At 44.6% G+C, this 13,952-nt stretch overlaps 3 protein-coding genes across 5 annotated transcripts in view; 1 reads left to right on the forward strand and 2 right to left on the reverse strand.

Moving 5' to 3' along the window:
* The window catches only part of MINDY2 (MINDY lysine 48 deubiquitinase 2), a 689,230-nt gene that overhangs the window by 606,420 nt on the left and 68,858 nt on the right, over positions 1 to 13,952 (forward strand). The gene's annotated exons all lie outside the window — the stretch shown is intronic.
* Positions 1 to 13,952, reverse strand: part of MYO1E (myosin IE) — a 568,767-nt gene that overhangs the window by 501,521 nt on the left and 53,294 nt on the right. The gene's annotated exons all lie outside the window — the stretch shown is intronic.
* LOC121932583 (talin-2) overlaps positions 1 to 13,952 on the reverse strand; it is a 44,341-nt gene that overhangs the window by 2,144 nt on the left and 28,245 nt on the right. Inside the window, exons 25-32 of one of the 2 annotated variants that reach the window (XM_042471354.1) lie at positions 13,448 to 13,633; positions 12,218 to 12,325; positions 6,448 to 6,553; positions 6,099 to 6,223; positions 3,756 to 3,878; positions 3,357 to 3,419; positions 2,568 to 2,750; positions 1,997 to 2,122 (exon numbers count right to left, since the gene is read on the reverse strand). In XM_042471354.1, the coding sequence (XP_042327288.1) occupies positions 1,997 to 2,122; positions 2,568 to 2,750; positions 3,357 to 3,419; positions 3,756 to 3,878; positions 6,099 to 6,223; positions 6,448 to 6,553; positions 12,218 to 12,325; positions 13,448 to 13,633 (1,020 nt within the window). Of the gene's footprint in view, positions 1 to 1,996; positions 2,123 to 2,567; positions 2,751 to 3,356; positions 3,420 to 3,755; positions 3,882 to 6,098; positions 6,224 to 6,447; positions 6,554 to 12,217; positions 12,326 to 13,447; positions 13,634 to 13,952 lie in introns of both variants that reach the window. The other variant, XM_042471353.1, reaches the window with a different exon arrangement.

Here is a 13,952-nt window from a genome sequence, read left to right on the forward strand (position 1 = left end):
AATCTGTAAGCCACATGGCCCCAACAAGCTGGGTACTCATTTTATCGACCTATGCACGGATGGAAGGCTGAGTCAACCTTGTAGCCATGCAGGGATTGAACTCACAACATTATGGCTGCAGGACCAGCATTTAACCACTGTGTCACCAGGGCTCCATAAATGGCCATCCCGGACAAGTCAGGGGGCTAGCGAAGCAACATTGACGGTGACAACATCTAGCCGATGTCAGAACATTTTCTGCACCCAAATTATTCTCAAAGTCTGGCTGTTTTGTACTTCAATCCCCATCAACCTCTGCCAGCACGGCCAAAGATGGTGGAGCTGAGGGACATCTTGAGGACCAAAGTTTGGGAACCACTGCTTTTGGGATGGCATTTTCACCATGCTTTCCCATCCTACATGGGTTATTTTAGGCCCAGGAAAAGACTTACAGAAAGTGACAGCCAAGCCAGTTCTTGTTGTTAAAAAAAAAATTCTTCTGGGCCTACAACGTCACAGGAGGGTTCACAACATGTGCCAAAAGTTCCTTCACACGTCCAGAAGAGTTTGGGGTACAAAATTTGATTTTGGTTTGTGGAGAGTGCAGTGAGGATGTGCCCCTTCTGGGGGTTTAACCTAGCTCCCCAGCCTATACTGCATTCAGATCTGCACCCTCTTGTCAGTTCCAACCAGAGTAGACCCACCTAATCTACTGACATGACTGAGCATTGATCTATCACGTTGTCATTTATTTCAGGAGAGAGCCAGCCAAACAAACATCTCCTATGCCAGATGACCACAACTACAACCGTTGTGGTTACCATTTTGTCAAGCAGGAGTGCAATATGTCCATTCTGGCTGTCTCTCCTGTCTAAGGTTTGTTTAGGATGATGTGCACCAATTGTTGGGGATGCTAAATATTTTGGGGCCCTCAAGGTAGGTCTTGGGGGATTCCTATGGACCAAAGGTTCCCATACACTGTTCTCTCTTGCCCTCCCATACATCCAGGATGGCCTTCCAGATATTGTTGGGGACTGCCGCTCCCATTATTTATTTATTTATAGTATTTATACCCTGCTCTTCAGCCACAATGATGCTTCACTATGGGCTTTGCTGGGACTGATGGGAGTGTTGGCTCAAGAAAGGTGGCAGCAGAAGCAAAATAACATAACAATAGATCATAATGGCTAGATACTTTAACATAGATACAGAGAGGTATGGAAGGCAAAACAAACCCCCAGCATGGAGAGACAAAAGCTCCCAACTCACATGCCACAGCATTTGCAGGCTGTTCATTGCCTCCATTGGAGCCACCTAGCCTCATTGGCCAATTACCAGGCAGGCTCACAGACACAGCATCACCTGCCATTTAACACACCTTTATTCAGTCACAATAGTAATACAATCCTGCATACCCTGAAAAGGAGTGGTTGCCCAGCACCATCTAGTGGATCTGATGTCAAACAACATGTTTTTATTTAGTGCCAAAATGAAGTTAGCATTGGTGCTAATCAGGCCTCCAAGGGGTGTACATTCCACAATTTTGGGGGGGGTCACACCTGAGAAGACCTCCCTCCTACATCCTTGCACAATGTATTGACCACATTGATAGGACACAGAGTAGGGACCCCTCCCTGCAGCAGACCTGTATATACTGTATAGATTTTTGTGGGTTCTGAAGATTCTCTGGAGATGCCAGCCACAGATGGTGGCGAAACATCAGGAATAAACTCTTCTAGAACATGGCCACAGAGCCCGAAAAACCCACAAAAATCTATGGATGCCGGCCAGGAAAGCCTTTGACTTCACTTATACACTGCCACTGCCATGTTCCCTTGACATTGGCTAGGCTGGCCAAGGTTGACGGGAGATGCAGTCCACAATATCTGGAAGGCCAGAGTTGCTTGTTCCTGAGATTTATCACATCAGCTGCTGGTGCTGCCACCAATAGGCCTTTACCCAAAGAAAGAAAGGAGTGAGTGGCAAAGAGAAGGCAGCCAAGAGATCTTTTGCCCACCTGGGCGATGCCTCCCACGAACTTGGTCTTCACCACCACATCGTCGTCATCAGCCTTCCCGAAAGCTGCTTTCTGGGCTGCCCTAACAAGATTATCCGATGCACGTTTCACAGCATTGCCCGCGGCCTACAGAGGAGGCAATGAGAGCAATTGCAGGTTGAATCTCCCTTATCTGGAATCCCAAAAGCCAAAAATACTCAAAAACTGTCCGCATGAGTGGAAGAGAAAGTAACACCATTGCTTTCCGATGGTTCAACGTACCCAAACCTTGTTTCATGCACATTATTAAAGGATCAGAACAGATATGATATTGCGGGATCAGTAACAACAACAAACATTACTATCCTGCTCTAATTCGGCTTTGGAAGCCTCATGTGATAATGCAAGCACTTGCAACCCCACACAGCCCTGCAAGCTCTGGCCATTTTGCTTTCCAGAACAGTATGAGCTGGCATAAGTCGAGAGCAGTTCAGCTGGCGTAATTTTCTACTACACAGTTGGTGAAGAAGCTCTTGGCCCCCGTCCCAAACAGAGTCCACAAACAGGAACGGTTGGAGCCCAGCGCTCTTACCTGCAGCCTGCGCATGGCCTCCGAATCCTGATCTGCTTTCACTTTACAAGCCACCAACAACTGTGCCGTGGAAGCCGCCACTTGCTTGGCGGAGGAGATCAGCTTCTCCTCGCTGGCATGGCCTTGGACCGAAGCATTGGCTGCTTCACATAAGCTGCTGGTTGCAGCTGCCACCATTCGGGCCTGAAATGGGAAAGAGCAGCATATAAAGCTGTGTTTTATGCATGAGTTGGGTCAATGGTTCATCAAACCCAGTCAGGAACAGCTCAAGGAGAATGAAGATGGCTCACTAAGATAGGCCTAGGCATGCCCCAAATCTGTTTCACTGCCTTTCATGTATCCCCACTGATATTTCTGTGCCATCTTTGGTTCACACTGGATCACCTCTTCAGGTAAATTACCATGTATTTTTGTATACATTTTCCAAAAATTGTACAGGTCTTTGGTACACGTTTGCTGTATGAATTTCCCTATGGACTGAAGCATGCTTGTGTGCATATGTTCTTTGTTGCAGATGGATGCAGGGTTTCATGCACATCTCTCCCCTTCCAAGCTACATTGTAAATTTTGGCAATGCATGGATTTTCAAGGCTAAATTTTGTTCTGTCCATTGGCAATTCTGAGAAATGGATAATGGCTACAACAAAATGGCTACACCAGAATGGCTTTGAGTTCCATTCTGGAGAAAAGAGGGATATAAATGAATAAGACAAATTAAATAAATTAGTCTCTGATTAGTTTGCAATGGGGAAGGAAATGTGTAGGAGGTGGAAACAGCATGATACTCACAGCAGAAATTAGTCCCTGAGACCACTGACCATCATCGGCTGCATTTGCAGGGATGGCACCAACCTAGAAAGAGAGGTCATGAACAATTAATTAGCAGAATTATTTAAGGCAATAGTCTTCAATGAGTGGTGTGTGTGGGTGTGTGTCAAGATCTACGTTGAAAATAAATGTAGGTTGATGCCACACCTATCTTTGCACCATTTACTAATTTCTCTTTTCTTAGAGGTTGTTGCATTTTATGAAGAGAAGGAGACAGACTGGCTCAAAAAAGGGGAAGAAAGGAAAGAGTGTGCAAAAGAGGGAGAGAAAGCGAAGGAGGAAAAAAGACTAGTACAACTGTATAGATAACTTTTTAAAAGAGTGGCTTTTATGCTTGACAACAAAGCCTGACTCACGAACCTTGCCTTGGGCAACCAGCTCCCTCTGAGCGGCCGAGGCGGACTTGACCAGGGCACTGGTGGCAGCCGCAATGGACTTGGCAGCTTCGAGGATTTGTTCTTCAAAGTCCAGCGTCTCATCTGCCTGCTGGAACCAGAAGGAGAGACTGTCACCTAGAGGCCTCTTGGAAAAGTTGTGCCCTTGGCTGAAGCAATAATTTTGCAGTGAAACACAAAAATGAAACCAACCAACTACAATGTAAAAAAAAAATAATAAAAAAAAATAGAAGAAGATGCCGCAAGGTATGCTTTGCTATTCTCTCCCATTCTGCACTTTGCAGCAACCAGTGTGAATCAAAAATTAGGATTTTACTGCTACAAATAAAACTGCAGCCTATTGTGTGCATTCCTACAGTGGTAATATGCCCAGGTTTGGCACCAACGTCATGCTCAGGTAACACCACCAAAGGCACAAACACACTCCTTGTGGTGCTTAAGAACACAGGAAAAGCCCTGGCATGGATCACACCAAAGCTGAAGTCTTAGTCCAACACATCAATTACTACTTTACGGGCTCCTTACCAACTATCAGTCAGGCCTCACACTACAAACTGCTCAGTATCAAAATGAAACCAGTTTCAAACTCCAAAGTACCTATGCTGCCAAGCCTCATACTCTAAACTTTGTTGGTATAGTCTTCTCTCCATATCTACAGATTCTTTATCCACAGATTGAACCATCCGTAGCTTGAAAATATTTTAAAAATATAAATTCCAAAAAGCAAATGCTGATCTTGCCATTTTCTATTAGAGACACCATTTTACTACATGCATCTGAGAAAGGAGGCTCAAGTCTACAAAAGCTCCTACTACCAACTTCTTTCTTTCAGTTAGTCTCAAAGGTGCTACAAGATCCCTCTGCATACTGATTTTCCAGGCTAACATAGCTATGTCTCTGAATTCTACCATTTTACTATGCCATTGCATATAATGGGACTTGAACATCCACGGATTTAGGTATCCATGGGGGTTCTTGGGACCAAACCTCAGCGGATACTGTGGGCCCACTATATGTGGTTTCAAGTCAACTCTGATGGTGACTCTCTCCTAGGGCTTTCCTGGTCAGATTTGTCCAGAGAAGGTTTGATATGGTCTTCCTCTGAGGCTGAGAGAGTGGGAATTGCTTAAAGTCACCTGTTTGATTTCCAAAACTAAGCAGGGATTCAAATCCTGCTCTTCAAACACTCAAACCAATATACCATACTGCTTCACATAACTTTTACTTGGGAAGGTTTCTTCCAAGGGGGTTTGCCATTGCCTTCCTCTGAGGCTGAGAGGGTGTGACTATCTGGAAGTCCACCTAATGGATTTCAATGGCTGAGTGGAGATTCAAACCCTTGTTTCCCGGATTACTAGTCCAACATTCAAACCACTATCCATGCTGGCTCTCATCTTGTGGGAGTCATGAATTCCAAGTCCGCCAGCTTCCCAATACATACATAAGAGATAAGTTTTGTTTCCTCCTCCCTCCACCGTATGCATCCTTTTACTCAGAAAGAAGCAGTGCCATCAGCAGAAGGTCTTCTAAATCTTTAAGTCTCTTTGCAGAATTCATATTGCCTCCTGCTCCTGTTTTTTAATTTTTAAAAGAGAGAGAAAAGATCCCCGGAGACAGAGCGGGACACCGTAGGAATGTTTGATATATAGTTGGACTAAATTACAACCTAATATATCAAACATATCACACAGAGTCCTGCAAGAAATATAATAATATTAATGATAGTAAAGGTATCCAGGTTTGGGCTCAGCCTGAAAATATATACAGTAGACTATTAAATGCTGAATGCTCAAGTGGAGGAAGATGCTAGAGGGGTGCTAGAGAGGTAAATCTTATATTGCCCTCCAATGTCTTTTAAATGCTTAAGCCAAAGGAAAGGGAAGGATTTCAGGGATCACAAGAAAGTGGAATACAAAACAGGAGCATAATTGCCCAGTTTACAGGCTGAGTCTCTTTTATCCAAAATTCCAAAATACAGTCAACTCTCCACCTTTGTGGCTTTGACTTTTGCGGATTAGATTATTCACAGATTTGATTAACGTGTTCTCTCTAGGAATCTCTAGGTCCTCCTGTGGTCAACCTATGCCAGAAGGTGGATTGGAGGACCTAGATTCCTAGAGAGGACACTTCTCTAGGCATATTTAGCTCGTCCTGCACAATTCTATGATTAACTTCCAATGGATGTTGACCATAGAGTTGCACTGGAGGAGCTAGAGATTTCTAGAGAAGTGTTCTCTTAGCTTTAAAAAAATGTTTTTTATTTGCAATTTCCCCACTTTCATAGTCTTTCCATTGCTCCCTCACTCACCTTGGGCTTGGCTCGGGGTTTCAGCTGTTCCAGCTTCTTTGCTGCGGCTTCGATGGATGCGGCCGCCCCCAGTAACTCCGTCTCGGCGATCACAGTGGGGTCCTCTGGATCGACCCATTCTGTGCCTAAATACAAAAATAGAGGGGAGACTCATCAGACCCTTGGGAGGGCTTTGGACGTTGCATGCTGAACCAATTTTGACTCCTTCTGGCCCCCAAACCATTGGCAAGAGTATGAAGAATTTGGAAAGTTAAACACATAAATAAATTTTGCAAAAAGCATGAGTTGTTAACCTGTATTGTGTTCCTTCCAAGTGCTGATGTTATCCTGGTAGAGCGACTGCACTCACCTTTCATGGCTTCAGCCGACTGGATGAGCTCCGTGACGGCACTTGCGACCCTCTTTGACAAAGCAGCCAACTGATGCTTCAGCTCTGGGGTCGGCTTTTGGAGAATCTGGAGGCAACAAAGCTGCATTTTAGTGATGTGGAAATGTCTGTGTTCCATTGTTTTTCTCTTTGGAACAGAATCTCCTCCTTCCTGACTACTTAAGCCCAACGAATCAGGGATCACATAGGCAACATGGCTGATGTTCACAGTTATCACTAAAAACCCAGTTTAGAGCAAGAGATTGCACAGGTTGTAGTCCAACATCTTTGGGGGTGCTAAGTCATGGGGAAAACTCCACAGTAATAACCAGAGCTTGAAAAAGTTACTGTTGCTGACTGCAGCCTCCAGAATCTTGCCAGACGGAGGTCTGCAAAGAGTAAGGAAAGTGCATTTGAGGCAAGATAAATATAAATAAAACAAATTAATTAATTAAGATGAAATTCTGGAGAATTTTGTAAACCTTGTTTGGCTAGCTTACAGCGAGTCTAAGTCCTTCATTTGGCTCACACAGCAGCCATCCAGGTGTCCATGGGTAGCCCACCAGCTGGACATTAAAGCAATTTAATCTGCCATCTTGCCGTTCTCAGCAATTGATGCAGACAGGTAGACTGGAGGTCTAGCCATCTTGACTGACCCCATCCTCTGTCAATTTATCTGGTCCCTTTTTATAAAATCGCCCAATTTGGCAGCCATCGTTGCATCTTGGGGCAGTGAGATCTCAGATTAACCCTGCGCTCTGTGAAGAAGTCCTTCCTTTTGTGGATCCCAAATACCTGCTCCTAAGTACACAGCCTGAACAAAAGACTTGTCCACAAATTTTTTAAGTTTTCAAAAGCTTTACTGGTTATAAACACAAAAACATGAAACTGATCTCCTTTTTCTCAATAGTCCTTCTTAAATAACTTGCTCTTTCTTCTTGGTGGGTTTTATCTTTCTTCTTCTGTGGACTTTATCTTTCTTCTTCTGTGGACTTATCTTTGTCAAAGGAAAAGACTCTCTCCAGGTCTGACTTGGCTGAAATCTTACTACACAACTGAAACTAGCTAGAGGGAGACAGTATAAGACCCTGGGATTTCCCTCAATCCTTGTCTTTCTTAAAGCTATTTAACTCTATTTCCCCTCCTAAACTGATACATAGAAAGTCTAATATAATCTCAACTAAATATATGTCTCAAGAGCATCAGAGATGCTCTAGAGGCAGGACACTCCCCACCAAAACTCTTAATGAGTTTTTCTATATAACTTTATATTAACTTTAAATATTAACACTGGTATGCTTTATATTCGAATATATACATATTAAAGTCCAAGTCTCTAAATAACATTGTCATTGTAAAAAAAGACCAAGTCTGATATTGGTCTATCAAATGTCTTTTAGTCTGGATCTAGCAAAAATGAAGGATCGTGTGGCCAGCTTGAATCTTGAAGGTTGCCTGTTGGAATGGCTCTGGATCCCTGGTCGGCAGGATTGAGGTCTGTGGGTACATATCTCCACTGTCCAGGGTTAGAATATTTTCTTATATGTTCTACTCTGTTGCTGACATAGATATGGAACCGGTGATGTTCATTGTGGATGTAGCCTAAAACTACTTTGCCGTCTGTATGGAAAATAGCTTGATGAACTTTTAAATCGAGTTCTCTTTGAATTAGTTCGTAGATTTGGACTGATAAGACAGCTGCACAAAGCTCTAGCCGAGGTACAGTATGTCCTTTGGTTGGTGCTCATTTTGATTTTCCTAATATGAAACCCAGGTGGACTTCTTTGTCCACAGCTATTCTCAAATAGGTCACTGCAGCTATGGCTTTAGTGGATGCATCAGAGAAAATATGTAATTCTTTGTGGAATGATGTGATTGGTGAGACAGGGACATACCCTCTAAGTATGCTGACCTCTTCTAGAAGTTGGAGAGAGCTCTTCCATGCTTTTCACTCTTCCTGATCATGAGGTGATAAGGGACTATCCCAATCTTTTGTCTCCTGGGTCAGTGTTTTAAGCAGGTGTTGGCCTTGGGTGACAACTGGCGCTGTAAAGCCTATTGGATCGAATAAGCTGTTGACTGGAGAGAGCATACCACGACGAGTAAATTTCTTATCCACTCGTGGCACCCTAAAGGTAAAAGTGTCTTTAATGACATCCCAACACATACCTAAACTCCTTTGGATGTAGGAACTTTCTGCACCTAAATCTAGGTTTTGTATACCTATTGCTCTATCTTCCATAGGAAAGGCTTGCAGCACTTGTTTGTTGTTGGATACAATTTTATGCAGCCGTATCTTAGCAGTGGCTAGCATGTTTTGGGTTCCCTTTAAAAGCAAATAGCTTCTTCACGAGTAGGAACAGACTTTAGTCCATCATCCACACAAAAGTCTCTACACACAAATTGGCTTACTTCTGGACCAAAGGTGGTTTCTTGTTGTATAGCTGTTTTCTTCAATCCATAGTTGGCAATAGCTGGTGAAGGGCTGTTGCCAAAAACATGAACTCTCATTCTGTATTCTTGTATTTCCTTCTGAGTTTCTGAGTCTTTGAACCATAAGAAACGAAGAAAGTCTCTGTGGTCCTCTTGGACCAAAAAAGAGTAAAACATTTGTTGAATATCTGCCATCATAGCAACGGCTTCTTTTCTGAAATGCATTAAGAAAGTAAGTCTGGTCCCGTTAACAAAACCTTGTTGAGAGAAACTGCTTTGTAAGGAGCACTGGAATCAAACACCACACGAACTTGGGTTGGATTTTGAGGGTGATATACTCCAAAAAAGGGCAAGTACCAACGTTCTTTGTGTTCTTGTAAAGGTGGTGCCTCCTCTGCATGACCCTTGTTCATCATCCCATTTATAAAGTCAATTATGTCCTTTTTTAACTGTGGCTTTTTGGCCATACTGTTTTGTAGGTTATGTAAGCATTGTAAAGCTGTTTCACGGTTGTTAGGTAACCTCTGCCTGGGTGTGCAGAAAGGCAATGGGGCAATCCAATTACCTTTGTCGTCTTGCTGGCAGTGCTGTTCCATGATGTTCAAGAACTGCTTGTTTTCAATGGATGGGGCAAGTTGTTCATCAACGAAGGTGGTCCGGAAGAGTGTAGGCTCGAGGTTAGTGGTGTCCAGTTGGTGTATACGGATGTGAGTGGGACATTCCTCCAGCTGAGAGGGACGACCTCTTTCTACTAGGGTTGTTGCAAAGGTCTTTATTCTTGTTGGTATTCTTTTACGATTCAAACAGACTGGACCTACGATGGCCCAACCTAAAGACATCTCTTGAGCAAAGGGTGCTCCCGCTGGGCCTGTCACTTGTCGCTTGATATGCAATAAATCTGGACAGTCTGTACCTATTAGTAATAGGATTTCTGCTTCAGGATCTAACTGGAATCTTGTGGGCTATTTGTTTTAAGTGAGGATGGTGAAGAGCAATCGGTTTGGTTGGAATCTGGTCCTTGTTCCTGGGGATGGACTTACAGTCCATTAGCACAGGCAGCTCGAATCTTTCACCATTGTGCAATGTCTCTACTATGATGTGCTCCTCCCCACCATAACTTGCATTTCCTGTGCAAGTTGTCATAACATATTCTATCTCTTGAGTCTGGACATCAAAGAGGTCAAAGAATTCTGGAGCTACTAGTGAAGTATCACTTTGTATGTCTAAGACAGAGGTTCCCAAACTTTTTTTTCTTGTAGACCACTTTCAAAATTTTACTGGTTTCGGGGGACCCCCTGCTGCTACATTTCTACCATATTCCCAAAACTCATCAAAAAATGTGAAGATTAGATCTAACGATGGAAATTTGCTTCGCGGCTGAGTTCCAACCCTAATTTCGGAGTGGTAAAAATAAAAATAGTATATTTTCTTGTGTTCTATTTATTAAAATAATATAATTACAGACTTAATAGAATTAAAATGAAACATTAATAACGTAACGTAACTTCAACAATGCAAATCAGCAATTAAAAAAAATAGTCATAATTTTAATGGGAGGAATGTACTTGATGGATTGACAGCAAATTATCAATATTTGGCTTCAGTTTTGTAAGGAATAACAAGGTCAAAAGGGAGACTTGTTAGCATTAAAAGCACCTCCCCCCCCCAAAAAAACCACCTTGAGGCCTCTGGCCACTCACTCACCACCTCCTCCTTCTTTTCCTCCTCCTCCTCCTCCTCCTCCTCCATTTGCTGTGTGGCCTGGGGCAGAGGAGGAGGAGGTGGGTGGCGCAGGTGCACGGGGAGGCGGGGGAAGGTGGTGAGGAGATGGGGGAAGGTGGCGCGGCCACGCAGGGAGGCGGGGAGGGTGGCGCGCACGCACACAGGAGGCGCTGCCTCCACCTTCGCCTCCTCCACACAGCTGCACGGCCTAGGGGAGAGGGGGAGGAGGATGAGGTGGGTGGCGCGCCCGCGCGGGGAGGGTAACACAGGGAGGCGCCGCCTCCACCTTTGCTTCTGCCCCAGGCCTCGCTGCCCTCCTCTTCCTCCCCGCCTCCCTGAGGAGGAGGAGGCCAGCGAGGCCCCGCGGGCCACGGCAACCCGGCTGCAACCGGGGTTGTCCCGGTTTTTGGCGGCACCTGGGACGGGAGGGGCCCGGGGCCGCCAAAACTGGGAAAATCCTGGTTGCAGCCGGGTTATGGCAACCCTAGCTCCAGAACATAAATTGTTCCCCACCCCAGGTATGAGATTTAACCCATTTCATTCTTCTCATGTTGTTTGCTTTGTCAATGCCAGGCAATAATGCAATTGGCACCTTTTGTTCTGCCCCTATCTGCATTTCCCACAGTGCCCATTTGTTCCATTTCACAAAAGACGTGACTGTCTGATGTCCTGCCAAATATGTTTTCCTGCTTGTTTTCGCCTTTTGATCGATGAGGAAAGACAGACGTTTCTGTTAAAACAGGCTCCCTCTTCACCAGTGTGGAAGAGGAAGATGCTGGAGGTAATGTACAGGTGTGATTGAACCTGCAAATAATGCCAGCAAAAGCTTTTGCAGCTTGTTGGTTCTGCATGGTTGCTAAGAGGCTGGATCACAGTTTGGGCGGAGATACCTGGAAGAAGAGAATGGCTGAGGGGACAAACAGGTTGGACGCTCACCACTCAGGGGTTGTTTAGCAGTGGATTCCTATATAGCCTGAACCCCACATCCATAGGGGGTCAACTTCAGGCAGAAATATAACATTTGCCATTATCTGTGGTTTTCACTATCTGCGGATAACAGCAAATGCTATATTTCTGCCAGATGTTGACCACAGAGTCATGCTGGAGGACCCAGAGATGCCTAAAGAGGTAGTCTCTCTAGGCATATTCTATGTTCTCCAGCGCTACTCTATGGCATGCTTCCGCAGGGTTGGCAACAGAGTCACACTAGGGAACCTCGAAATTCCTAGAGAGGTGTCCTCTTTAGGCAATTTCTAGGTCCTCCAGCACAATTCCATGGTATGCCTCTGCCGGAGGCTGTTCATCTCAATAGTTTGCTACTAACCAAAATCTACTCCCTCTTGTCTGTCTCAACAGTAAATCTCAGCATAGAGCTTGGAAAAGTTACTTTTTTGGATGAAAATTTCCAGAATATCCCCTTTCCCAGCTGGTGTGATTCTGGGAACTGTCGTCCAAAGAAGTAACATGTTGTCATCCAAGAAAGTAACTTTTCCAAACTCTTCAGTTAAGAGCAACCTGTGGTTTGTAAGGATGGTCCAAAGAAGCTTGGGGGTCTTCGGCCAGGGAATGCCAACAGTGGGGTCTATTTTCTCCTTACCGCGAGGACGTGTTCCAAGAGTTCGAGGTATCCCAGGGTGCACTCTGTCCCGTAGCGCAGGGCTCTCGCCCGGACCTCTTCGCTGACATCATGGTGGTATGACGCTTGCTGGGGAGGCAAAAGGACACTGGTACTGAAGGCGATGGGGTGGAAAACCAATAGAAGTCCTTCCATAGAGACTCTCAACAAGATGGGTCAATTCATCACATCACAACACTGTGTGTTGTTGTTGTTCTGACTTATGGTGACCCTAAGGTGAAGCTATCCTGGGGTTTTCTTGACACGATTTGTTCAGAGGAGATTTTACATTGCTCTCCTCTGAGGAGGCTGGGAGAGGGTGGCTTGCCCAGGGTCACCCAGTGGGTTTCTATTGCCAAGGGTGGAATGTCAAGCTTTGGCCAAAATTATATAGTGGAAAAAGGCTTCACACAGAGATACAGCACTCACTCCATCCACCTTCTTGGGACCTATAGGCAGATTAACTTGTTGCAGCCCTTCCAACACATCTCCAAGGCAGAGACCACCACCACCACCACTACTACTACTACTACTACTATTATTCCTGACAGCATCATTAAAATTAAAACCTCCAAATTTAATTTAAAATGCTGCTCAGTCAAGGGAAAACATCCACCTATCCTTACATTCAAAGGTGAATAACAGTCAGAGAAGCAGACAACTAAAGAAAAGATAATTTTTTCTTTTTGGTTGCAAGGAAACTCCCCACCCTGAATCTATAAATACCAATCTGTTTCACAGTGGAGTCCCCTAATTCAGAATATATTTTTTAAAAAAATCCATTCAAAGCACCTCATCAAATGTGCAGACACCAAAATTTCAAGGCATTTTAAGAACACTGAATCAACCTCCTTGCAAGCTGCTGCTATTATTATTATTATACTGTAATTATTATTATTATTTAGTCTTGCAAGCCACTATTATTCTTACTTACTTTGCATGCTACAATTCTTATTCAAAGGTACATTGAATGCACAGGTGCCAGGATTCCAAGGGGCTTTAAGGAGATGCCTGGAGAGCATCACCATTATGATTATCACCACCACCATTATTTTCCTTGAAAGTTGTTAATTGTTTCTTCTTAACTGGTGAAGTCATATTCTCCGTATCCTTACTCTCCCTAGCAAGCTGCTACCCTTCTCCCTCTTCCTCCCCATTGCTTGCCCACATACTCTTCTTTCTCCCTCTTCCTTTTCCTTTCTCCTTTTTTACCTTGCAAGCTGTCAGCATGTCGGCCACGGCTTTGCGGCTCAGGTTGGCTGTGGCGATCACATCCTCCTGCCGGCATGAGTTCCCGGCCGCCACGGCTTTGGCCGTCGCCATGGTGATGCCTTTCGTCATCCGGATCGACTCTTCGGGTGATGAAGTCTTTTCAGGGACCTCCTTTGACTGAAACACCTGGAAGGCAGGAGCACGGGGAAGAAATGAGAGATGCAATCAAACTAGATGTGCAAAAAGCATCCTCTTGCCAGGTTAAGCTTTTGGAGGATTTGAGCTCCGAGAGGAGGTTACAGCAGCTGGAAACAGACTCTGTGGATGTTAGGAAATGTGAGATCTACATGGAAAATAACTAGATCAGCCTGCCCATTCCCTACCTCCCTTCAGTCCTGTCCTAATAGCTTCATTTTCCTGAATGCTTGTGAGTTCGACCCATGGTTAATGGTACAGACCACACTGACAGAGAGGAGCACATCCCCAGATGGAGGGAGATTAAGCA

Source organism: Sceloporus undulatus, chromosome 6 (assembly GCF_019175285.1).
Source record: "Sceloporus undulatus isolate JIND9_A2432 ecotype Alabama chromosome 6, SceUnd_v1.1, whole genome shotgun sequence".
Taxonomy (NCBI): Eukaryota; Metazoa; Chordata; class Lepidosauria; order Squamata; family Phrynosomatidae; genus Sceloporus; species Sceloporus undulatus.